The following is a 26,833-nucleotide window of genomic DNA, read 5'->3' on the forward strand; positions in this document are numbered from 1 at the left end:
CTCCCGCTGTGCACAGCAGGTAAGGGGAGGGGTGTGGAGGAGGAGGGATGACTGAAAAGCTAAGGCTGTGGGTTCCATATCTCCCTCTCCCCAAACCTACCTGCCAGCTTCTAGGGGAATCAAGATGTCTCTGGGTCTGTGTTCTGTCTCTGTGGCTCTTTTTTGTCTAAGTCAGTCTTTGCCTCTCTCCTTTCTCTCCCTACCCCCCACTCTCTCTTCTTTTCTCTTCCTGTCTTGCAGTGTCTATCTCTCTGGGTGTGTGGTTTTGTTTTTTTCTGTTTTCTGTTTTTATTGTTTTGGACACAAAGCCTACTTCCTCCTGTGGTTGTAGTTGTTGATGTAAATAACTATACCTCGCTGTCTCCTCATCTCCATCTCTTCTGTCTTTCTCAGCTCTAGGTCTGATTATGCCTCTCTGTTAGCCTCTCTTTCTGAGAGTTTCTCTCTCTCTCTCTTTCTCTCTCTCTCTCTCTCTCTCTCTGAATCTGGTTCAATCCTCTGTTTTGATTTACCTAATTAATCTCTGTGTTTGTGTACATTTACATCTTGTTATGGAATGGGTACATTTATAGATAGGAAAATACATAGATGGAGATTGAGACAGACAGACAGACAGACAGACAGACAGACAGACAGACATATAGATAGATAGATAGATAGATAGATAGATAGATAGATAGATAGATAGATAGATAGATAGATAGATAGATAGATAGATAGATAGATAGATAGATAGATAAACATCTAAGAACAGAGACATGTCTCCAGGTATCTGTCCGTGTCTCTCATCCATATCCCTGTCTCTCTGTATTTGGAAAATCCCAGCCTCTATTTTTTGCCCCATACTCCTGCTCTTCACTCCCCTCCTCCCCTTCTCTTCTCTCCTCTGACTTCTCCCTATCTCTGCTTCTTTCTATCTCCCTGCCTTCTCCACCTGCCCCATTGCCAGGACCTGAGGAAGGAAGACTCCAGAAGGAGAGAGGACTGATAGGCCCCTACTCTCATCTCCCTTTGCTTTCCAGACCCAGCAGCTGCCTGGGCATGGACGGTATGGGCACCGCGGTGCTGTTCCTGCTGCTGGCCAGCATCTACCTGCTCCTGTCCTTTGGCTTTCGCAGCAAGGGCCGGCTGCCCCCGGGCCCCAGGCCTCTCCCCATTCTGGGAAACCTGCTGCAGCTCCGCTCCCAAGATTTGCTGACCTCACTCACCAAGGTGCTGGCATGGGGCCTTGGGGGAACAGGATGGGGTGGGAGAGGGGGAGGGGGAAGAGGCCCCTGTGACCTCCTTCCATCCTCAGCTGAGCAAGGAATATGGCTCCATGTACACCGTGTACCTGGGGCCCAGGAGAGTCGTGGTACTCAGCAGGTACCAAACGGTGAAGGAGGTGCTGGTGGACCAGGGGGAGGAGTTCAGTGGCCGTGGAGATTACCAAGTGTTTTTTAACTTTACTAAAGGCAATGGTAAGCCTCCTCCTTTCTCCACCATTCCCTAAGCTTCTCCTCCTCACCCCCGTCACTCCAGAACCTTGAATGGTACCGCCATCCCAATCCCCATCACTATGCAACTCCAGTTTTGTGCTTAAGACAGGTGCTCTGCCACATGAGCCAAGCTCCACTTCTGGCTTTTTTTGTGGTTCATTAGACATAAAAGTCTCGCAGACTTTCCTACCCAGACTAGCTTTGAACCATGATCCTCAGATCTCAGCCTCCTGAGTAGCTAGGATGACAGGTGGGAGCCACCAACATCCATCAGTCATGAGGTCCTTAAAGAAATAGTCAGAATGTTCAGAAGTGGGGAAAGGAAAGCCCACGGCCCCGTGAAAACTCCAAGAAAACAACCTGGCTCAGCCTGGAGGGTCAGGGATGGTTCCCTGGAAAGAGACTCAGTCTCCCTTCCAGCAAACACCAGGAAAAGGGGGGGTGGTCAGGGGCTGAGTTGTCCACTGAGCTAAGCACTGCTCCTCTCCCCAGGCATCGCTTTCTCCAATGGAGAACGGTGGAAGGCCCTGAGAAGGTTCTCTGTCCAGATACTACGGAACTTTGGGATGGGAAAGAGAAGCATTGAGGAGCGGATCCTGGAGGAAAGCAGCTTCCTGTTGGAGTCCCTGCAGAATACACAAGGTGGGGGGGGGGGGGGGGAGGAGGGTTCTTAATGAATGCAGTCTGCACCCCTAACCCACACCCATCCTTCTCAGTAGGCACTGTGGTGAATGCAAGACTTCTGAAGGGGCCTTACTTGCCTCATTATGAGAATAGCGCCCCTAGAGGAGGGTCCACTTATGACCAAGATTTCAGGCATGAGTCACCAGCACCTGGCTCTCCCATAATTATTATTTTCTTTTCTTTTTTTAACTTTCTTTTTTATTCTCTTCATTCTTTTTTTTGTGTGGGGGGGGGGGGATTGGTCACAGGGCTTGAACTCAGAGCCTGGTACTGTCCCTGAGCTCTTTTGCTCAAGGCTGGTGTTCTAGCACTTTGAGCCACAGTGCAGCTTTTGGCTTTTAATTAATTGGAAATAAGAGTCTCATGACTTTCCTGCCCAGGCTCCCTCTGAACTGTGATACTCAGATTTCAGCCTCTTAAGTAACTAGGATTACAGGCGTGAGCCACCAGCACCTGGCTCTCCCCATTCTTTATCGCATCTGTAAAGTCACTTTTACCATGAGAAACAAGACAGTCTATTCACGGGTTGTGTCGCTACCGCCTCGACCAGCAAGGAAGACGCGACACCGGACTCTTCTCTCTGCAGTTTATTCAGGACCTTTGAGTAATCTTCTGACCCCCAACCCCGGGGAGAATTCCCCACAGCCTTAAGTACCCGCTGGGTAGCCAACCCTGATACGCCACGTGGGAACCACCAATAGGTTCAGGTGCGCGGAAGCAAGCCAGATTCTTTGCCTTAGCCATATAAGGAGTTGTTTACCACGAGAGCACTCGCCATCGGGAAGGCGGAGGGCGGAAGCCGGCGCCATCTTCCAGGTGCGGCCTCTCGCAGCTCTCTACAGTTCCCCCTTTTTTGTTTAAAGAACACAGATGAGAACAGAGGTCTGATCCCTGTTGTGCAATGCAAGGACTGCATACAAGCCTTCTCCCAGAGGGTACCTTCTCTAGGGATGACTCAGCCTGTCCATTGATTCGTTTTTCACAAGGACGGGAAAAGGCGAATCGAACCCGTGTGCAATCAAACATGCTCTCCTCGAGGGCAAAACTCATGCCTCTCGACTGCAGTACTTTGGCTTTGCAATCTGTGTTCATTGTTTTAGGGTGGCAAGCCACGCTTGGGGGGACTGACCTGCTCCAATGACTGTAAAGGCTTGGATAATCATGGCTGCACTGCGACGCTGAGAACCTCTAATTTGGCAAATGCACCACAGACATACCAAGGAGGCTAACACCAGGAGGCCTGTCAGGGCTCCCAAACCCGCCCATTCCTTAAGATGATTCATAGCAGCGGAGATCCATGAAGATAACCCCTCCGCCAATCCGGCATCCACTTGGGTCGAGTTCACCATGACGATGGCAACCCTGAGCTGTTCCATCAGGCTGTCGAACTCCCCAGTTCAATTACCTAAAAGATAACTAGACAACTGTTTAGACAAATTTGCAGCATTTTTTGAATAGGTTTTATTCCTGGGCCTGAACTCTGGGTCTGGGCGCTGTCCCTCAGCTCTTCAGCTCAAGGCCAGCGCTCTACCACTTGAGTCACAGCGTCACTTCCGGCTTTTTTCATTTCTTTTTGCTTATGTGGTGCTGAGGAATCGAACCCAGGGCCTCATGCATGCAAGGCAAATGCTCTACCACTGAGCCACCTTCCCAGCCCCTTTCTTCTGGGTTAATTGCACCACAACAGCAGCTAATCCAGCATTAGTTAGTGGTCCGCCCAGCTCTCTGCAAACTTTCATCCATGCTTCTAGTCCCCTATTCTTATATGGGGTTATGGCGGCTCTGCATTCCTTAGTGCACTGCTCGTAAACAAGCTGTTTAATTAATGGCATGGCTGTGTCTGGGTCACCAAAAATTCTGCCAGCAGCCTCGACCATATGAGCAACAAAGTCCGAAAACGGCTCCGTAGAGCCCTGCAGGATTTTGGTGAGATTGCCACTCACCTCGCCTTTATTTGGTAAGGCCTTCCATGCCTTTATGCCAATGTTATTGATTTGTTCATAAACTTGAACCAGGTAGCCTATCTGCTGATTGGCGAATCTCCCCTGTCCAAGCAGCATATCTCTGTCCCAAGCTGGGTTCCCCGCAGCCTGATTGGTTGCAGCCTCTTCACTAGCAAATTCAAACAAAAAGGCCTTCCAATCTAAATACTGACCTGGGCTCAAACAAGCTCGTGCGAGCCCACTCTCACCGGGTGTCATGCAGTGTCTGTTTAGGGCCTCCACCTGGGCTACAGTAAAGGAGGCTGTGATTCCGTACGTCCGCACAGACTCAGCTAAAGATTTTATAACCTTAAAATCTAAGGGTTCATGATACCCCTGTCCCTGTGGATCCTGAAATATTGGACAGGCTAGATGTAACTCAGTTCTGACCGCTTTCCACACATCTGGGCTGAAAGAACAGCCGGGGCTGCCACTCCCGGGGTCCTCCGCATAGAGCGGAGGGGCCATAGGTGTGGCGCGGTGCATGGAGGGCGTGCATTTGTCTTTATCTGGGTCCTCTCTCTCCTTCCCTTTCCTCCTCTTTCTTATCTTTGTTTTTTCTATTTGTTCTATGAGTGATTGTAGTTTCTCTGAGTCTGTAGACTCAGAGGTCTCTAGTTCGGCAAGATCGGGGTATAACCCCTCCCCCCTGCTCTCCTCCTTTTCGCTGTCTGCCCTTTCCGATCTTTCTTCCTGCAGCATTTCTAAGGCGGCCTGACCATTCTCTACTGCCTCACTGCAACGCTGGTCCTCGAGACAGCCTCTTATCAGTTTCCATATTGGTCTCACTCCGCTCTTAAGCGTTCCTTGTTCAGAGGCAAAATCTAGGTCCCTCCCTAGTTTCTCCCAAGAGGCCACTGTGAGGCTTCCGGAGACAGCGAACCATGGGGCAACGATGTCACATTCATTCAAAAATCTCTCTAAAGTACTCTTTTTTATTTTTAACTTTTTTGAGTGCAGTAGCTCATTGAGAGCCAAAAAAATTGGGTGCGAAGAAGAAACGCCCATGTTTTAAACATTTAAAGCTGGTAAACAAACTTTTACTTTCACTTTTGGCTACTCTACTGACTAGCCCCGGGTTCTCGCTCTTTCCCTATCTTACAGAGAAGAGCAAAAATCCCCCCCGCTCTTGTCGCGGATTCCCCTTTTACCTGGGAACTTACTCCCCGCTTTTGTCGCGGATTCCCCTTTTACCTGGGGACTTACCCCCGCTTTTGTCGCGGATTCCCCTTTTACCTGGGAACTTACCGGTGCACCACCCTGACCGCAGAGAGTTCTGAGTCCTCGTGGCTGAGTTCCCCGTACGGGCCACCACGTGTTGCTACCGCCTCAACCAGCAAGGAAGATGCGACACCGGACTCTTCTCTCTGCAGTTTATTCAGGACCTTTGAGTAATCTTCTGACCCCCAACCCCGGGGAGAATTCCCCACAGCCTTAAGTACCCGCTGGGTAGCCAACCCTGATACGCCACGTGGGAACCACCAATAGGTTCAGGTGCACGGAAGCAAGCCAGATTCTTTGCCTTAGCCATATAAGGAGTTGTTTACCACGAGAGCACTCGCCATCGGGAAGGCGGAGGGCGGAAGCCAGCTCCATCTTCCAGGTGCTGCCTCTCGCAGCTCTCTACAGGGTTGTAGGGAAGGGGACATCAATGTTTTGGTGGTTGTGAGGGGGAAGCATTATGCTACAGTCTCCTAATGGGTCAGATCTTATCAGGAGTTTCCACCCTTGAACACTGATGTCTTCTAACAGCCTCACAAAGAGGCAGGGCACTGCCATGGAGCCCATTTGACAAGAGAAAAGTTTCAGAGAAAGAGATTCATTCTGGCCCAGGTCACCTCAGGACTAAGGAGAGCCCAAGTCAACCTTCAAATTAAGTCTCTTTAACTGCAGACTGGGCTGGGACTAGTGGGTCTTGGTGGCTCTGTTGAGATGGGTTCCTCTGCTCTTGTTGGGTGTGGTCTGTTTGGCTGTTGGAGGTTTTGAGGATTGTGTTCCTGTGTGTGGGTAAGTGTGTGCACTGTGAGATTGCTGCTGTGTTCTGTGAATTCTGATCATCTGGAATGGGCTGCGTGGTCTCAGGCACAGCCTGTTTTGTTGGTATCGTCTTGTTGAGATTTGCAGAATGTCGTGGTTTTCAGATGCCCAGCCTGTTGCCAGATATTTTCTGGGTCTGGTATACGGCTTGTATGCTGGGTGGCCCTGTGGGTGCTGCAAGATGTGGACTGGGTCAGTGGTTGCATGCCAGCGTGGCAATTCCAGCTGAGGTTGCATGGGTTTGAGGGCCTTGGGTGGCGCGGGGTGTCTTCCCAAATCCGCGCCTCACACCTTCTCCCGCCTTCTCCACGCTTCAGGTGAGCTCTTCGACCCCGTGTTCGTGCTGAGCCGCTCCGTGTCCAACATCATCTGTTCTGTGATCTTCGGCCACTGTTTCGATTACAGCGACGAGCGTTTGCTGGCCATTATCCGCTTCATCAATGACAACTTCCAGATCATGAGCAACCCCTGGGGCGAGGTCAGTCAGCAGAGTGAGAGATGGGAGAGAGCTGGGCTGGGGCTGGGGTGGGAGGGGGTGTGGTTCCCGGTATTTAAACACAAATTGGAAATAGCCAGCAGAGAAGGGACCACCAAAGAACAAGTCTGGCCACGCCTCTCTGGAGAAAGGCCCTGCGTGGACCCAGTAGGGACACCCAGTTCTTATTTGGCCACATCCCTCTGCAGAAGAAACCTTAACTGACCCAGTCTACCAACTTGCCAGCTCTGCCACCCACATCCCTAAAGTGGCTTAAAGCTCTTCATTTACCCGATGTCCTCTTCCCCTAACTTCATCCATTCCCCCCAAAATACCATCCTAACGCTGTTGGTTAACTCATGCCTGTAATCTTAGTACTCAGCAGGTTAACATCTGAGAAATCCAGTTCAAAGCCAGCCTAGACCAAAAAAGTCTATGAGACTCGTATTTCTCATTAACCAACCAAATAGCCAAAAAGAAGTGTGTTGAAGTGGTAGAGAGCTAACTTTGAGCATAGAAGTTCAGGGACAGTTGCCAGGCCCTGAGTTCAAGACCCAGGCAGCAGGCACAAGAAAGAAAAGAAAACTCTGCCTACTCCTCCAAGCCCTTCCAACTCTTCCCACTCCCCAGCTATACAACATCTTCCCGGGTCTTCTGGACTGGCTGCCTGTGGGATCGCACCGACGAATGTTCCAGAACTTCAGAGGTATGAAAGATCTGATCACTTGCAGCATCCGTGAATACCAGGCTACCCTAGACCCTGACAACTCCCGGGACTTCATCAATTGTTTCCTCACCAAGATGGCACAGGTAATCCTCAGCTTGGAGATCACACCTGTAGTCTAGCCTGAAACCAACCCTCTTGCTACCCTGGCCTCAAATCTCCAGGGATCCCAGATTAGGCAAGGGCTGGGGTACTTGGCACTGCTGAGACAGCGCCAATTAACAGCTCAATAAGACCTTGCCACTGCCCAGTTCATCCTGGAGCCTGAGGCTGAGATTTTCCCCAGCTGGCCTTTGCGCCTCCCCAAACCACCCCCCCCCACACCCATCTTCCTGGAAAGGGAACCAGGGAATGAGCCAACCTGGCACCCAGCAGCATTGGCGGCACCGGTTTGGGAATGGGATCCCCTGGCCCCGGCCTGTACCGTCATGTGTCAGCCTCGGCAGGAGAAGGACCCGCTCACCCACTTCCAAATGGACACCCTGCTGATGACCACACATAACCTCCTTTTCGGTGGCACCGAGACAGTGGGCACCACGCTGCGCCATGCCTTCCTCATACTAATGAAATACCCCAAAATTCAAGGTGCTGCCCCCCTGCCACCTGGCCCTGAGTCCTATCCACATAACTCTAACGCCTGAGGTGGCCCAGCCAAACCCTTAGGGGTCTACACCTGCTACCAAGGGTCCTACCCGCGCTGCAGGGGTCCCACCTATGACCACTTTTCTAGGTCCTTTCCCAGCCCTGCCCAAAGCCACGCCCCCAATCCTTGCCCAGAACACGCCCCTAACCACGCCCACATGTCCCATGTAAAGCCACACCCCTAACCACGCCCCTGACCACCCCTCCAACCATATCTCCCAATTGATGCCTGTGGCCACATACCCAATCCATCTCTCCAGCCGGGCCCCTAACTACGCCTCCCAAGTCCCCACCTTGGAGCAAGTCCAAGACACAACCCACCCCCCCCCATTGTCTTACCTCATCCACAAAGCCCTGTCTGCAACTCCCAACTCCTGAGGTCCAGCCTCTGGGTAGATCCCCAAGTTTCTTTCCTGCCCCACCCAATACACACACATGCGTGCACCATCCAACCAACCACTGTACCCATCAGTCAACCAGCCCTGGAAGCCCCGCCCAGAATCCCAGGTGCACCGGAAGTCCCACCCACAAAGCATGACACTGGCTCCCGGGCTCCCCCCTGCTTTTTGCACTCACTCGAATTTGCATACACACACACACATGCACACTGCAGCAGTAGCCCCTCTCGTGCACCTTGCACACGCTTGGTGCCCAGCCCCTCCCCGCCTTCCCTCCTCTGCCTCCAGCCCGCGTGCAGGAAGAGATCGACGCCGTGGTGGGCCGCTCGCGACAGCCCACGCTGGAGGACCGCGCGGCCATGCCCTACACCGACGCCGTGATCCACGAGGTGCAGCGCTTCGCTGACGTCATCCCCATGAACCTGCCGCACCGCGTCATCAAGGACACGGCCTTCCGCGGCTTCCTGATACCCAAGGTGTGCTAGGCACCTGGCCCACGACTTCCCGCGCTTACAGCTGGCCGTGGGCTCCCTGGACATGGCCACCAGTGCCCTCTAAGGCCTTAGCAAGGAAGCATCAAAAGCCCTAGCATCACACCTCTGAGATCCTTAAATCTACAACTTCAGCCTCTTCCCAGGACCCCATCTCACACCAGAGTGCACTAGGGACTGTCTTTAATCACACATCCCTTTCCTGTCACAAGACTTCCATCTCGGGGCTCATCTTTCCAATCCCTAGGGTTTGGGACTTAATCTTATGACCCCCTGTGGCCCAAAACCTTATCTTCAGAATTCTCCCCTCCCCAGGAATTGAACATCTGCTTACACAAGGCAAAGGGGTGAAGGCCCCATTCCTTCTTCAGACACCACCACACGCACCAGCATCACTGGGAACCCCAGATGAAGATGGAGTCCAGTGCCCTACCCTCACCCCCTTTCAAAATCTCCAGGAATTCCAGGTCTGTAAAGTGGAAATGTCAGCTTGCACAACACTGACCCCTCCTGGTCTGTACAGGGCACGGACATCATCACCCTCCTTAACACCCTGCACTAGGACCCCAGCCAGTTCAAGACACCCCAGGAGTTCAATCCTGAGCATTTCCTAGACGCCAATCAGGCCTTCAAGAAGAGTCCAGCCTTCATGCCCTTCTCAGCTGGTAAGCCCATGAGTCAGTCTCCAAACCTTAGGGTTTTTGTTGTTTGTTGTTACTGTTGGTGCTGTTTTGGTGGTGGTTTTTTGGGGGTGGGGGGGGGTTGTAACTGGAATTTAAACTCTGGGCTTTTGTTCTCACTTGGTCTTACCTCCAACGCTGGCATTCTATCACTCGAGATCCACTTCCAGCTTTGTGCTGGTTAACTGGAGATAAGAGTTTTAAGGGGCACTGGTGGCTCACTCCTGTAATCCTATCTATTCAGGAGACTGAGTCTGAGGATCATGGTTCAAATCCAGCCAGAGGAGGAAAGTCCATGAGACTCTTATCTCCAATTATTCACCAGAAAACCAGAAGTGGGGCTGTGGTTCAAGTGATAGAGCACTTGCCTTGAGCTGAAGAGCTGAGGGACAGTGCCCAGGCCCAGAATTCAAGCCCTACAACTGACAAAAGAGAGAGGGAGAGGGAAGGAGAGAGGGAGAGAGAGAGAGAGAGAGAGAGAGAGAGAGAGAGAGAGAGAGAGAGAGAGAGAGTGCTTTATGGACCTTCCTGCTCTGGCTGGCTTTGAAACAGGATCCTCAGATCTCAGCCTCTTGAGTAGCTAAGATTACAGGCAGAGCCACCAGCACCTGTCTCAGCCCTAGTTCTAACTTCACTCCATAAACTCTCTTGCTTCTCCATCTCACCCCATGCTTATCCGTGAATGCATAGATAGTCACTCTCCCAACTCTAAAGTAACTTAAAAGCTCTGTCACTACAAGGCACAGTTGAAGTACTGCCAGCTTTGGTGCTTTGTTTTGGCTCATTCCTGCTTTTAGGGGAGAAATCCCCATTTACTCTGTAGCAAGGAGAAAAATAATAAATGACCATATTCAGTAGTGTGTGCCAGACCCTACCTGAGAGGGATTACCAGGAAAGAGGGTGAGAGCTGAGCTCACACCCAGAGGGTTTGCACCCCATTTCTGTCCTGCTTGTGTGGCCTTGGATTTCTTACTTCTCTTCTCGGAGCCTCAACTGCCACACCCATAAAAAGGCAGATAATAAGTCAGGCCCTGGTGGCTCACACTTATCCGAGCTTTGTAGGAGGCTGAGACCTGGAGGATCAGAGTTTAAAGCCAGCTGTAATTAACGAGCAAATAAGCTCGAAGAAGAGCTGTGGATCAAATAGTAGAGAGCCAGCCTTGTGGGAAAATGGGAACTGACTACTTCATGGAGCTGAGTTCAAGCCCTAGTCCCAGCACACACACACACACACACACACACACACACACACACACACACACACACACACACACACACACACACACACACAGAGCCCAGAAATTGTGCCTTTTCCAAGAACACAAAAGTTAGCTCTGACACTATCAATATTTAAACCTGGAACAGCTGTGTTTGAATTTGCACTTGCTCCATTTTCTCCAAGCATCTTTCTACCTCAGGATTTTCTCTGGGAGTTTTAGGGGGAGAGGTGCAGTTCCTCACCCCTCTTAATTCACCTTAATTCCTCCTGGCCCTCCCCTCTCCACCCCTGCAGGACGCAGGCTGTGCCTGGGGGAGCCTTTGGCCAAAATGGAACTCTTCCTCTACTTCACTGCCATCCTGCAGCGCTTCACCTTGCAGCCGCTGGGGGCGCCCGAGGACATCGACCTGACCCCGCTCAGCTCTGGGCTGGGCAATGTACCCAGGCCTTTCAAGTTGCGGGTGCTCCCGCACTGACATCCCCACACCAGGAAGCCTGGCCTGTGAGCTTGGTGTGGGGTGTCTATCTAGGGAATATTCTGCCCTCCTCCAGCGTCACGTTCCCTTTGCCTGTCATCCTACATCCATCCTGTACCTTTATCCACTGTGGGTTCAGAGAGAAATACTTGGGGATGGAAATGCATCTCCTGTGCCCTGGACCTGCACAATGTGTTCTGTGACTTGCCCTTTCCTGGAATTTCCAATCCAATTATCTTTCTAATAGATCTGAGTTAAATGACACTGGTATTACCTATCCAAGGTCAGAATGGCCATCATTAAGAAAATAAACAATTGGTCACTGGTAGCTCACACTTATAATCCTAGATACTTTGGAGGCTGAGATCTGAAGATCCAGGTTCAAAGCCAGGCTTGTTTGGAAGTCTAAGAGACTCTTTGTTGCCAGTGAACCACCAAAAAAGCCAAGGGTGGGGGTGAGGTTCAAGTGGTAGAGCACCAGCCTTGACTGAAAAAGGTCAGGAACAGTACCTAGGCCCTGAATTCAAGCCCCAAGACTGGTATACACACACACACACCCTAGTAGCAACAGAGGTACCAGAAACCTGAGCCACCGCTGCCTGTCTAACAATAGATATTGTCACATGAAATAAGAAGTACAAGAAAGAGGAAAGTGTGTGTGAGAGACAGAGACAGAGACAGAGAGCAAGAAAGAGGGAGGGAGAGAAAGAAAGAAAGAAAGAAAGAAAGAAAGAAAGAAAGAAAGAAAGAAAGAAAGAAAGAAAGAAAGAAAGAAAGAAAGAAAGAAAGAAAGAAAGAAAGTCTAATAATGTTGTTTGTGGTATGGAGATCAAGAAAACTTCTAGAGAGGAGCGTTTACTCCTAGCTACTCAAGGGGCTGAGATCTGAGGGTTTTGGTCTGAAGCCAGTCCAAGCAGACAAATATGAAAGACTTATCTCCAGTAAACCAATAAAAAGCTAGAAGTAGAGGTGTGGCTCAATTGGCAGAGTGCCAACCATGAGCAAAACAAAAATAAATAAATCTAAGCCAAAGCACAAGGTCTTGAACTTAAGTTCTGCTACTGATATTTAAATATAAAAATTTAAAAAGGCAAAAGGGGACTTGGGTGGGGATGTGATTTCAACTTCTGATATAATTCTGCAACCCACACAATGAACTTTGTGTGTAATTAACACCCTGTGGCAATAGAAAGGAGGACACACCTACGGCAGTGGACAAAAGCTTCCCCGTTCAGTGATTTAGAGGAAGAATCTGGAGACAGGGCTTGCCTTGGGTTTTCTACAATCCTTCAGTGCATCACTTCCACTGCTACTGTGACAATCATTCTTGTCACCCTACCGGAGAGGAAAAAAATTATTGTCAGAGGCGCTGCTGACAGCTTCGGGCCTGAGCCCCACCACCCTGGCTCTTTCCAGAGCTTTCCAGTTCTACAGGCAATCTGTCTTCCGGGCAGTAACCGAATCTCTCCAGCCCTGTGTGTGTATGTCATAATATGACAGAGTAAACAACTCCCAAATACTTCCAGATTTTCAGTGGGGTTCAGGCTCTGGTACTGGCTGCTTTCACTGCCTGGTGGGACAAGGAGACAGGAGAGGAGACATTAGTGTCACTTGGCACAAAGTCATAGCACGGTCTGCCATCCTTGAACGCTGGAGCAAACAGGAAACCTTAGATGTACACAGGGTTCAACTCAGGGCATAGAGAGTCCAGAATGAAGGCTGCAGGCTGTCCAGAATGCGGGGAAGAGCCAAGAAACAAAGGAAGGAATGAACGAATGCAAGATCAAGGGCCAAAAGTGTCATGAATCTTTGCTGGTCCAAGAAAGAAAGAAAAAGGGAGGGAGAGAGGAAAGGAGGGAGGGAAGAAGTTAGGAAGGAAGAAGGGAGGGAGGGAGGGAGGGAGGGAGAGAGGGAGGGAGGGAAGGAAGGAGGGAGGGAAAAAGAAAAATGGAAGGGGAAGGAAGGCAAGGGAAAGGAATGGGAGGGAAGAGAAGGGAAGGGCAAAGGGACAGAAGGTAGAGGGGACAGAAACAGGGAGAAAGAGAGTGAGAATACGCACAGATTTATCAGGAGATGGATGGGAGAGAGACAGAGAGGAGAAAGCAATCCAAAAGACCCAACACAAAGAGGAAGAAGAAGAGACCCAACTAGTATTCACACTTGAAATCCCTGCACCCTACCCTGGAAGACAGAAGCCAAGTGAGATCCCACAGAATCTCAGAGACAAGCAAGCCCTAAGAGATGGAGAAACAACGGATAGCTATGAAGGACATGGAGCCATGACTGAAACAGTAGAGCTACAGCCTTGAGCAAAAATAAAGCTAAGGAACACAGCCTAGATGCTGAGTTGAATCCCAAGGACCAGCACAACACACACACACACACACACACACACACACACACACACACACACACACACACACAGAATGCATGTGTGTATGTATATGTGTGTGTGTATATATATAGATATAGATATATATGAAGAATAGGAGGAAGAAGAAGGAGAAGGAGGAGAGCTATGGAAACCCAGCTCCCTAGACACAAGAAAATCTTAGGGAAGGAAATGGCTTCCCCAAGGTCTCTGACCAGTAAGTTGCAGAATTGGCCTTAAACCCAGAGACATGAAAACCAATATCCAAAATGCCACAGGAGCCTGGCACAAGTGGTTCACGCCTGCCATCCTAGCTACTCAGGAAGCTGAGATCTGAGGATTGTGGTTCCAAGCCAGCCTGGGCAAGAAAGTCTATAAGGCTCTTATCTCCAGTGTAACACCAGAAAAATGGAAATAGTGCCCTGACTCAAAGTGATGACATGCTAGCCTTGAGCAAAGAGAGCTTAGGCCCTGAGTTCAAGGCCCATGACGAAAAAAACAATTGCCAAAGGAACTCAGTGCCGCACGGGATCTGCTCCTGTCCAGGCCAGCCCCCTCCCCATGGCTGCTGGCCCAGGGCATGGAGGGGAGAGGTGAGCAGGGACAGGGTAGGGCAAAGAAGGAATGCAGATAAAAAATTAAAAAAAAAAAACCCTGAGAAGTCACCATGCTCCAGATCTCCCAAAGTGACTCAGCTGTACACAGCAGGGGTAAGGGAGCGGTGGGGGGGGGGGGGGGGAGAGGGAGGGCGTGGAGAAGGGTTCTCCAAAGCTAAGACTGTGGGTTCCATATCTCCCTCTCCTAAAACTTACCTGCCAGATTTTGGGTGAATCAAGATGTCTCTGGGTCTGTGTTCTGTCTCTGTGGCTCCTTTTCTTACACTTAGTCTTTTTTTCATTTTCTTTTCTTTTTTGGGGGGGAGGGGTCTGGTCGTGGGGTCTGAACTCTGGGCCTGGGCGCTGTCCCTCAGCTCTTCAGCTCAAGGCTAGCGCTCTACCACTTGAGCCACAGCACCACTTCCGGCTTTTTTCTTTTTGCTTATGTGGTGCTGAGGAATGGAATCCAGGGCCTCAGGCATACAAGGCAAGTGCTCTAAGACTGAGCCACCTTCCCAGCCCCATCTTTTCCTTTTCTTTTCTTTTCTTCCTTCCTTCCATCCCTCTCTCCTACCTCTTGCAGTATCTCTGCTTTTTAGTGATGGTTTTGGGGGTTTTGTTTTTGTTTGTTTGTTTGTTTGGGTCCGGTCATGGGGCCTGAACTCTGGGCCTGGACGCTGTCCCTCAGCTCTTCAGCTCAAAGCTAGTGCTCTACCACTTGAGCCACAGCGTTACTTCCGGCTTTTTTCTTTTTGCTTATGTGGTGCTGAGGAATCGAACCCAGGGCCTCTGGCATGCAAGGCATGCGCTCTTCCACCGAGCCACCTTCCCAGCCCCGGTTTTGGGGGTTCTGATTTTGCTGTTTTTGTTGTTGTTGAGAGAACACCTCACTCTGTCTGTGGTTTTTGACCCTCCCCCCGCCCACCTTTTTAAAGTAATTGTACCTTTCTATCTCCTTATCTCCATCTCTTCTTTTGTCTTTCTCTAGCTCTAGGTCTGATTCTGCCTCTTTCTGAGACATTTTTCTTTCTCTTGATCTGGCTCAATCTCTGTGTTTTGATTTGTCTAATCTCTGGGCCTAGAGTTGGTACCTAGATGGATAGATAGATAAGCAGATATCTAGGAATACACATAAAAGCAGATATCTAAGAACAGAGACATGTCTCCAGGTATCTGTCTGTGTCTCTCATCCACATTCCTGTCTCTCTGTATTTGGAACATCTCAGCCTCTATTTTTTGCCCCATACTCCTGCTCTTCACTCCCCTCCTCCCCTTCTCTCCTCTGGCTTCTCCCTATCTCTGCTTCACTTTATCTCCTTTCTCCCTCCACTTCATCATTATCATAACAATAAAATAAAATAAACACAATCCTTAGATCTCAGGCTCCTGAGGAGCTAGGATAACAGACCTGAGCCACCAGCACCCAGCTACGTTATCTTGATAATGATTCTGACCTGTCTTGGCTGAATTAAATGACACTGCATTGCCTAGCAATTGTCAGAATGGCTGTCATTAAGAAAACAAACTCAGCCGGGCGCTGGTGGCTCACGCCTGTAATCCTAGCTACTCAGGAGGCTGAGATCTGAGGATCGCGGTTCAAAGCCAGCCCGGGCAGGAAAGACCGTGAGACTCCTATCTCCAATAAACCACCAGAAAACCGGAAATGGCGCTGTAGCTCAAGTAGTAGAGCACTAGCCTTGAGCTGAAGAGCTGAGGGACAGCGCCCAGGCCCAGAGTTCAAGCCCCCATGACCGACAAAAAAAAAAAAAAAGAAAGAAAAAGAAAACAAACTCTACACTGGTGGCCCCCACACCTGTAATTCTAGCTCCTCAGGAGCCTGAGATCTGAGCATCTTGTTTCAGGTTCAAAGCAGGCTGATTCAGAAAGCTGCAAAACTCTTATCTCCAAAGAACCACCAAAAAAGCTAGAAGTAGAGTGTGGCTCAAGTGGTAGAGCACCATCCTTGAGTGAAAAAGGTCAAGGACAGCACTCAGGCACCAAGTTCAAGCCCAAAGTCTGGTACACATAGACACACACACACACACACACACACACACACACACACACACACACACACACACACACACACACACACACCCTAGTAGCCCTGTGCCACCAGTGCCTGGCTTGCAATAGATATTGTCACATGAAATAAGTACAAGAAAGGGGGAAGAGAGAGACAGAGAGAGAGACAGAGAGAGACAGAGAGAGAGAGAGAGAGAGAGAGAGAGAGAGGTGCAATAATGTTACTGTGGTATACAGATCAAGAAAACTTCTAGAGAGGAGCCTATACTCGAGCTCCTCAGGGGTCTGAGATCTGAGGATCATGGTTTGAAGCCAGTCCAAGCAGACAAATCTGAAAGACTCTTAACATCTTTTTTTAATCTTTATTTATTTTTCTGTGTTTATGTGGTACCAAGGAATCGAACCCAGAGCTTCATGCATGCTAGGCAAGCACCCTATCACTAAGCCACATTCCTTGCCCCAAAATCTGAAAGACTTATCTCCAATGTATTAGCAAAAAAAGCTAAAAGTAGAGGTGCAGCCCAAATGGCAGAGTGCCAGCCATGAATAAAACAAAAATAAATAACTCTAAACCAAAGCAAAGGTCCTGAATTCAAGTCTTCGTACTGACATTGAAAAGTGAAAGGAAAGCAGCAGAGCTCTCTGGTCTACCCCACCAAGGAGCCGCCAACTCCAGCATGGGCCATCTCCCGGCAGCGGGGGACTGTGGGAATCAGACCCCTGTTTGAGTCTGGGGAGGGGGGCATCCACCACCTCTGACCCCCACGCATACACACACATCAGCACCTTGTTGTTTCCCAAGATGGTGGGAGCTAGTCCTGGGGTGGACTCTGTTCCCAATTCCCACTGGGCTTCTGTGCGGTCAGCCAGGCTGGCCAGCCAGGCTGGGTACCCAGCACCTGTGAAGCTATCCCCAATGTGGCACTGGGCATCTGGAGCCCCATATGGGCAACTCTGGGGAGGTGGGGGTCTTCCTGCTTTTCCCTATCCCCAGCCAGTGGCAGGGACTCCCATGAGTTCCCAGAGACCCCCCACATACACCACATGGGTCAGCTGCATCTCCATAGTGGTTTCTTCACCCTTCATGATGCCTGAAATGTTCTTCATTGCTAAGCTGGTGTCTCTTCCCACATCCAAACTTCCTTGGGCTCTCCCTTGTGGAAATGCTCCCCCCTTGCTTTACACCAAGCCTTTTTGCCCACAGACCTCCCCACTTCATCTCAAAATGTCCTCCCAGGAGAAGGAGAAGCAAGCAGTTTCCAGACACCCAAAAAGGTGAGTCAGGACCCCACTGGAGGTATGGCGGAGGACTGTGGCCCCTCCCTGGGTCCCTCTGGTCTTCCTCCCCCAAGAAGCATTCTCAGAGGGAATGGATGGACAGACAGGCTGAGGAGAACCAAGGCCAGGCCCAACATGGACATTGCATCTTGGAGCCCAACATATGTAGGGAAGAACCATCCACCCATTTGCCTCCACCCTCTGGAGAAGTCTAGACTGGTCCCACCTCCTACCATTAGAGGACAGGTTGGGTATGGTAAGATCTCTGCACTAGGCAGCTGCCTAAGCTTTTGCCTTGGTATTCCCCATCAATTTCATACTTTCCTCACTCTGCAGTCAGATGAATGTCACCCTTAATCTGTGCCCCACAACCCGGACCAAGGTTGGGCCTTCAAAAGAGGTAAGGAGATCCTGTGGCAGGACCTAGGGACAGATGCCCCAAGCCAAAGGTCTAAGCGCAGATAGGCAGTAGATGCTCATGGCAAGTGGGAGGAAGAGGATCTATGCACCCAGAAGAGGGGGCTGTTCTCTGTCCAGGTGTCCCCACAAGGCCACTAAAAGCCCAAAGATTTGTGCATCACCAACTGGTCATTGTAAATAAAGTGCATCTGCTTAAAAAAAAAAAGTAAAACAAAAAAATCAAGAGATTTGTTTTGTTTTATTTTGGATCCAGTAGTGGGCCTGAACTCTGAGCCTGGGCGATGCCACTCAGCTCTTCAGCTCAAGGCTAGTGCTCTACCACTTGAGCCACAGTGCCACTTCCAGCTTTTTTTTTTACTTATGGGTGCTAAAGAATCGAACCCAGGGCCTCAAGCATGCAAGGCAAGCACTTTACCACTGATCCACCTTCCCAGCCCAAATCAAGGGATTTGAATGAGCATATAATTTCAACTCCTGAGATAATACTGCAACCCACATAATTAAGTTGGTGTGTAATTTCTACCCTGTGGCAATAGAAACAAGACTTCTACAGGAGTGGAAGGAAGCTTCTTGGTTCACTGATTTAGAGGGAGAATTTGAACACTGAGCCCTAGCTCCACTTCCTCTTTTCTGATGGTTTGCTGAGGATAAGAGTCTCATGGATTTTCTGCTCAGGCTGGCTTTGAACCATGAGCCTCAGACCTCAGCCTCCTGAGTAACTAGAATGTCAGGCATGAACATCCAACACATGGCTTCAGACTACAAATTTGGAGATAGAGTTTGCCTTGATCTTTCTACAATCCTTCAGTGCATCACTTCTACTACTCTTGGTACCATCATTATTGTCATCTTGCAGGAGAGAAAAAAGTACTGTCAGAGGCTCTGACTGACAGCTTCAGGTCTGAGCTCCACGGGCCTGGCTCTCTCCAGAACCTTCTAGTTCAACAGGCAGACCAGTGTAGTTAGTGCAAAGTAACTGAATCTCTCAAGCACTGTGTGTGTCATAATATGGCAGAGTAAGCAACTCCCAAATACTTCCAGATTTTTAATGGGGGTTTAGGTTCTGGTACTGGCTGCTTTCACTGCCTTGTGGGACAAGGAGACAGGAGAGGAGCCATTAGTGTCATGTGTCACATTTCATAACAAACAAGGCCATATCATGGTCTACCATCTCCAAACACTGGAGCAGATGGTGGACCTTTGGCTTTCACAGTGTTCAACTCAGGGCATAAAAAAGCATGAATCTTTGTTAGCTGCCCAGAATGGAAAGAGAGATGGGAGGGAGAGAGGGAGGAAGGGAGGGAGGGAGGGAGGGAGGGGAAGAAAGAAAGAAAAGAAAAGAAGGAAAGAGAGAAAGAAAGAGAAAGAAAGAAAGGGAGAGAAAGAAAAGAAAGAAAGAGAGGGAGGGAAAGAGAGAGGGAGGAAGAAAGAGAAGGGAGGGTAGGAAGAAAGGAAGGAAGGAAGAAAGGAGGGAGGGAGAGGGAAGGAAGGAAGGAGAGAGCACAAGAGGGAGAAAAAGAAAAGGAGAGCTAGGGAAGAAGAAAGGGAAGGAAGGAGCTGGGAAGGTGACTCAGTGGTAGAGTGCTTGCCTTGCATGCATGAGGCCCTGGGTTCGATTCCTCAGTACCACATAAGCAAAAAAGAAAAAAGCCAGAAGTGGTGCTGTGGCTCAAGTGGTAGAGCGCTAGCCTTGAGCTGAAGAGCTGAAGGACAGCGCCCAGGCCCAGAGTTCAGGCCCCACGACCAGACCCCCCCCCCAAAAAAAAAGAAGAACAGAAAGGGAAGGAAGGAAGGAAAAAAGGAGGGAGGGAGGGAGAGAGGGAGGAAAATGGAAGGAGAGGGAAGGAGGACAAGAGAAAGGAAGGGGAGGGTAAAAGGAGAGGGAAGGTGGAGAGGGAGGGAGGAAGAGAGAGAGAACACTGTGAGGAGACTGCCATATGGTTCAGGAAGAAAAGAATTTATTGTGGTGAGAGCAAACTGCAAGTCTGCATGAGATAGAGGCATGTGGAGAGAAAAGAGAAGAGGGAGGGGACTGTGGGTGAGTGAAATTATATGGGGAAAGACAGGAGGCAGGACCACTGCAGATACAGAAGTGATCTCAGAGCCAGGGGAAACTCTCATTGTCCGAAGGAGGCATGCCCAGCTTGTTCAGGAAGTGACCTCAAAGCCGAGCACCGGTGGCTCATGCCTATAATCCTAGCTACTCAGGAGGCTGAGATCTGAGGATCGTGGTTCAAAACCAGCCCAGGCAGGAAAGTCTGTGAAACTCTTATCTCCAATAAACCACCAGAAAACCAGAAGTGGCACTATAGCTCAAGAGGTGGAGCACTAGCCTTGAGCTGAAGAGCTGAGGGACAGCAACCAGGCCCAGAGTTCAAGCCCCACAACCGACAAAAAAAAAAAAAAAAGGAAGTGGCCTCAGCAGATGAGGAGGTGTCCTCAGAATCTGGGGTCTATTGCTGACTCAGTCAGGTGGTTGACAGTCAGGTGATTACTGGTTTCAGGCAGGTGATTTCTGGTAAGGCCTTGCACTATCTTTCACAAGGAAGAAGGGGGAGGGGCTGTTCTCATAGGCAGACCTAACATTCCAGCCTTTCCATAGTTAGAAAGGGGTACCAACTCTCCCTACTTCCTGCTGGCAAGGGGTGGAGATGTTGTCCAGTCCTGGAGAAGGAAGCAGTAATCATTCATAGGTGGTGGACACATGTATGGGTCTTTGGATGAAATCTGAATCTTATGAGGCACAGGCTGAGCAATAAGAAAACAAATACAAGAGGTCACACAAATAGAAGGAAGGGCATCCATGCATTCGGGGTGGAAAAGAAAAAATTGTATGACACGTCTAGTTCCTATCTCCTGTGTTCCAGGCAGTCCTGGAGTTGGCAGAAAATGTCCCTAGCTACTTCTGAATAACATCTGGCCACTGGGTAGGGAGAGCACAGTCAGAAGCTGGGGATGGATTGGAGTTAAGAGCCCAGTGGGAGGCCTTAGGAGATGTCTGAATTACAAAGATGGGAGACCCAGGAGGATCCACAGGCAAACTGTCCCGAGTCTAAGACTCACTATAAGTTCCTGTCCATTTAGAAGAAAGACAGGTATGAACATTAGATAGGCATGCTTATTAAGTATTTCCTTTTGATCTCCCAGCTCTGGTTAATTTTGTAAGGGCAAGCACAAAATGACTCCATTTAAAATGTGACACCATCCCATTTTACTCCTCTCCATGATCCCTTGTTGCCAGGAATAGCATGGGGTGGGGGTAGGTACTCGTGGTTAGAATAGCTTGTCCCAGTTGGCATCTCTTTTGTTAGCCCCAGGGCTTGAACTCAGGCCCTGGGCACTGTCCTTGAGCTCTTTTGCTCAAGGTTATTACTCTACCACTTTGAGTCACAGGGCCACTTCAGCATTCTGCTGGTTAATTAGAGGTAATTAGGGATTTTTCTGCTCAAGCTGGCCTCAAACTGCAATCCTCAGATCAAATGAGCCTTTGCCCCTTTTACTTCCAACTGATCTCCAACAAGGAGATAAATAGAAATAATTTTTAAGTAAGATGTACCTGGAACTTGTTAACAATTGACCAATAAGTGCATGCAAGAGTTATTTATTCCTCTGTGGGTCTGACCAATGCTGCAGGGGATGAAATTTACAATGATAAAACTAAATTTGGAACAGCTACAGATTAATTAATTTAGCACTTTAGGATACTACTTAAGATTGAAACTATTGTCAGCCATGTATCCAGGGCAGTTTACATACTTGGGAAACAGACATTAGACAGGGAAAAATCGAGTCTTGACATGAACAAATTCTTACTGCCCAGATTCTTTTGTTTCCCAAAGGAAGCCATTTTTAATTCCCTTTCCAAAGCCTTTCTTTACTAACTTCTGCTATTTTTACACTCCCTTTGCATTAATTTGCATTTTAAATAACCCTCAGAAAACCTTTCAACTAAAGTTTCCTTTCAATACAATGTAACAATCCTTTGAAACATTTGGTAAAACCCATCTGATAACCTTCTTGGAGTGGAGCAAATTAAGTAGTTACAATTGAAGCCAAAAAGAAAATAATTTCAAGAAATATCAGTACCGAAGGGGGGGGGGACCAAGATGGCGACGGAGCAGTAGGGAAACGCCACAGCTCTCCCCAACCAGAAAGACAGTTCGAGTTCCAACGCTTAATCTCCCCAAGAGACTGACAGCAACAAAAAGATGAACACCCAGAGAAAAACAGGAAGTGGGAAAAAACAAAAAAGAAAGAGAGGAAAAGAAGAATTTCAGAACAGAGAAGCGCAAAGACCCCTCCCCCAACCATTGTGGCCCCCAGAGACACAGGGGTTGTCTGCAGATCACCTGCACAGAAGCCCACTGATCCTGACAAACAGAGAAACCTCCAAGCTGGGGGCTTGCACAAAGATCCCACCCCCACCCCTCACTCTCCATCCAAGCAGAGAGGCTCAATCCCGCCAAAGCCACTCGGCCTCACAGCGGGAACCCCAGAGCTACACGGGAAGCCCACAGAAACCAGAGCAAAAGACCTGCAAGGAACTGGTGCTGATCCAGAGAGCACAAATAGAAACAAACCCCAGTGCTCAGAACCTGCACAGAGGCCCCTCCTCCCCACCCCCAACCGCGGCCAGAGGCCCGAGTCCCATCCCATGGCACAGACCCGAACAGCATCAACTGAGATAGAGACAGAAGAGAAACACACAGAGCCACCACCACCCAGCCCAGCCCACAACCACCTCAACTGAACTCTAATTGCAACAGCAACCAACGACCTACATCACACAGAAGCAACAACTAGCTCCAGGGTGAGTACCCTGCAGGGGATAGTGTATCCCTCAAGGGAGACCAGAGCTGGTGGGAATCCCCAGACCCTGACCCAGACTCCCTACCCCAACACCTGGACCATAGGACCCACTAAGACTGGGAACTTGGAAAGCTCCACCAGCCCATGGAGCACACTCAACTGGCCAAGCTAGAGCAGGAGTGCCCCTGGAAGGGAGCTTAAACGCCCAAGCCAGGAACAGCACCCCTGGGTCAAGACACCCAACAGTGGAAGAAATTTGAACTGTGTAACCCAGGCTGCATAACCTAGGCGGGATATACAGTAGCACAGGTCCAACCGGCATGCCCCAGGCCGGGGACCGGGACCAGGCCTGGGGATCCGGTGCCTGAGCAACACAACCAACTCCTCCCAACTGAAGTCAGAAGCTGAACATACACCTCAGCAGAGGGGAGAGAAACAGAACTGCACCCCCTGGGAATCACACCTGTGACAGCAAAAGACCTGGGCATTTAGGACAAGAGAAGCCCAAACCCCACCAGAACCCAACCCATATGTTCTAGGCTGGGAATTGGACAACACAGACCACCAGCACCTTATAATAGTCAGGAGCTCAGGCTGGTAAGGTGGCTCAGCAGTAGAGTGTTTGTCTTGGGTGCATGAGGCCCTGGATCTGATTCCTCAGCACCACATAAGCAGAAAGGGCCAGAAGTGGCACTGTGGCTCAAGTGGTAGAGTGGTAGCCTTGAGCTGAAGAGCTGAGGGCAGCACCCAAGCCCAGAGTTTGAGCCCACAACCAGCCAAAAATATATCTATATCTATATCTATATCTATATCTATATCTATATCTATATCTATCTATATCTATCTATATCTATATCTATATCTATATCTATATCTATATCTATATCTATATATATATATATATCAGGAGCCCATAGCAGACTCCAGCATCTGGGAGAGTGCATCCAGCACATCCGATCTCGCCAAGAGCACCTGTAGGAGCAAACAGGAGCAGTCTAGGCTGCTCAACCCTTCTAAGGCGGGAACTGCCAGTGATCTACAGCAGAGAGCCAAGAACCCTATGTGGGTCAGACCAGCAGTTGGAGGTCGGCCCCCAACAGAACTGAGATCAGGAACAGACTCTCTCTACCAGCACAGGAACAGCAACCAAGCAAAGACAGACACCTATTGATCAAAACAAAATTTCAGATTAGTGTCCGATAATCCCTGAACCCCCATGCGAAAATCACAAAGAAAAATTACAAGGTTTATCAACACCCAGGATAGCAAGCTATCCCCAAAAGCCAGCAGCCACCCAGGGGAGAGCCCCAGTGGGAGCAAAACAGGAATGGAAGACAAAAGCTACATCCAAGAGATGCTAGAGGCAATGACTCAAGAAATAAAGAGAGAAATAGACCAGAAATGGAAAGAACACAGGGTCAAAATATCGAAAGAGATGCAGGGTATCAACTAGGAGATGCATGCAAAAATAGAGGCAGCAGACACCTCATTAAGAGGTGAGATTAGTTACAAAATAGAGGCATTACACACCTCATTAAGAGGTGAGATTAGTACTTTGGGAACCAACATTGAAACCATAAATGAGTCCATTTCCTCCATGCAAACCACAATGGAAGTCACAGTTAACAGAGTGAACAAAATGGAATGTAGAGTGTCAGATACAGAAGACAGAATACACCAACTGGACCAAAAAAATGACAGACACAGAAAAATCACTTAATTTATGCCAAAGGAAAATTAAGAGCAAGCAGATAGTGCCAAGAAATTTAACCTTCGTATAATTGGAGTTGAAGAAGGTGAGGAATATCAAAGCAAGGGAATGCAACAGCTATTCAACAAGATAATTGGTGAAAATTTTCCCCATCTCAAAAAAGAACGTCTTACCTACATAACAGAAGCATATAGAACACCTAACAAGCAAGATCCCAGGAGAAACATTTCTACATACATTATAGTAAAAATGATAGATCTGAATAATAAGGAAACAATCTTGCATGCAGCAAAAATGAAGGCGGAGCTATACTACAATGGGGGAAAAATTAGAATCACTGCAGATCTCTCCACACAAACAATGAATGCAAGAAAGGCCTGGGAAAGCACCATACGAGCCCTGAGAGCCAATAACTGCCAACCCAGACTGATATACCCGGCAAAGCTAGCATTCACATTCGATGGAGAACTGAAAGTTTTTAATAGCAAAGAAAAACTAAATGAATACATAAACATTAAGCCAGCATTACAAAGAATACTAAGAGGGGGAACACAACCTGAAGAAAGCAACCAGGAACAGGGGCCTGCACCCAGACAGGCATTAATAGAAGTCTAACTGAGCAAGCACAGGAGGAAAGGAAAGAAGGAAAACAGGGAATGACAGGGACCACAATGCATCTCTCAATACTATCTCTTAACATTAATGGGCTTAATTTACCAATCAAAAGAAAAAGAACTGCAGACTGGATCAGAAAACATGACGCATCCATCTGGTGCCTTCAGGAGACCCACCTCTCAGCCAAACATACAAACAAACTCAGAGTAAAGGGTTGAAAAAGAATCTACCAATCAAATGCCCCCAGTAAGAAAGCAGGTGTAGCAATCCTGATATCTGACAAAATAAACTTTCATTAAAATCAATACAAAAAGTGGTATATATACACAATGGAATTCTATGCCTCCATCAGAAAGAATGACATTGCCCCATTTGTTAGGAAATGGAAAAACTTGGAAAAAATTATATTAAGTGAAGTAAGCCAGGCCCAAAGAAACATAGGTCCCATGGTTTCCCTTATCTGTAATATCTAGTATATGTATGAGTCAAGTGGAAAAGGTCAGATAATGTGATGTCAGGAAAATGAACCCTTAGATGTGTATTTTAATGTTTTTTTCTTTCATGCATGTGTTTCTAACGCATTTATAAGATTATCTCTTTGTTGCTTTGTATGTCCATCCCCCACAGTATAACCCCTGCTTTCACTATGTTTGATGTCAGTATAACTTGTGGAGGAGATGGGGAAAAACCAGTTGTTTAAGGATACAGGTGGACCTGTTGCAACAATGAGAAGTACAAGTTGTCATGTCCAAAACGAGCTTTACAAAGTCGGTGTGGGGGGGAGAAGGAATAGGATTGGGATGGGGGAGGGGGGAGGCTGGGAAGGGATGTGAAGGGTAAACAAAGGAGGAGGCTGCAATGCTTGGTAAGAAATGTATGCATTATCCTGCCCATGTAATTGTAACTCCTCTGTACAGTATGTTCACAAATAAAATTAAATTAAATTTTAAAAAAATCAGTAAAAAAGACAAGGACGGACACTACATATTAATACAGGGAACAATCCAAGAGGAGGATATTACCCTCATCAACTTACATTTGCCAAACATTGGTGCAACCAGATATGTTAAGCAAATATTCTCAAACTTACAGAATAAAATAGATCCCAATACGATAGTACTAGTAGACTATAACACCCCACTCTCACCAAAGGACAGGTCTACCAACCAGAGGATTGACAAAGAAGCTACCAAATTAAGTGAGGCCATACTTCAAGTGGAATTAACTGACATCTACCAAGTATTTCACCCTAAAACAACACAGTACACATTCTTCTCAGCAGCTCATGGAACTTTCTCCAAAATAGAGCATATCATAGTTCATGCAAGGAACTTAAGCAAATACAAGGGGATCAACATAATCCCCTGTATCCTATCTGACCACAGTGGAATCAAGCTAGTTTTCAATAACAAAGCATACCCCAGAAACTATTCAAATACATGGAAATTGAACAGCACACTTCTAAACAATGTCTGGGTAATGGAAGAGATTAAAGAAGAAATTTAAAAATTCCTACAACTCAATGAAAATGAAAACACCTCACAAAGAAACTTGTGGGACACAGCAAAAGCAATCCTGAGGGGCAAATTTATTGCCCTCAGTGCCCACATCAAGAAAATAGACAGAGGGCTGGGAAGGTGGCTCAGTGGTAGAATGCTTGCATGCATGCATGAGGCCCTGGGTTCGATTCCTCAGCACCACATAAGCAGAAAAAAAGCCAGA

General features: G+C 48.6%; 1 protein-coding gene across 1 annotated transcript; it reads left to right on the plus strand.

Annotated features, from left to right (window-relative positions):
- The first annotated feature begins 1,050 nt into the window (after positions 1-1,050).
- LOC138811298 (cytochrome P450 2F2-like) lies at positions 1,051-11,550 on the plus strand. Its single transcript, XM_069999028.1, is given in 9 exon segments — positions 1,051-1,062; positions 1,119-1,212; positions 1,971-2,120; positions 6,499-6,659; positions 7,287-7,466; positions 7,827-7,965; positions 8,709-8,896; positions 9,435-9,576; positions 11,105-11,550. Coding segments are annotated over 9 exon segments (1,248 nt in total). The 3' UTR covers positions 11,287-11,550.
- The last annotated feature ends 15,283 nt before the right edge of the window (positions 11,551-26,833 follow it).

Source organism: Dipodomys merriami, unplaced genomic scaffold, assembly GCF_024711535.1.
Source record: "Dipodomys merriami isolate MVZ:Mamm:240054 unplaced genomic scaffold, mDipMer1.0.p SCAF_52, whole genome shotgun sequence".
Taxonomy (NCBI): Eukaryota; Metazoa; Chordata; class Mammalia; order Rodentia; family Heteromyidae; genus Dipodomys; species Dipodomys merriami.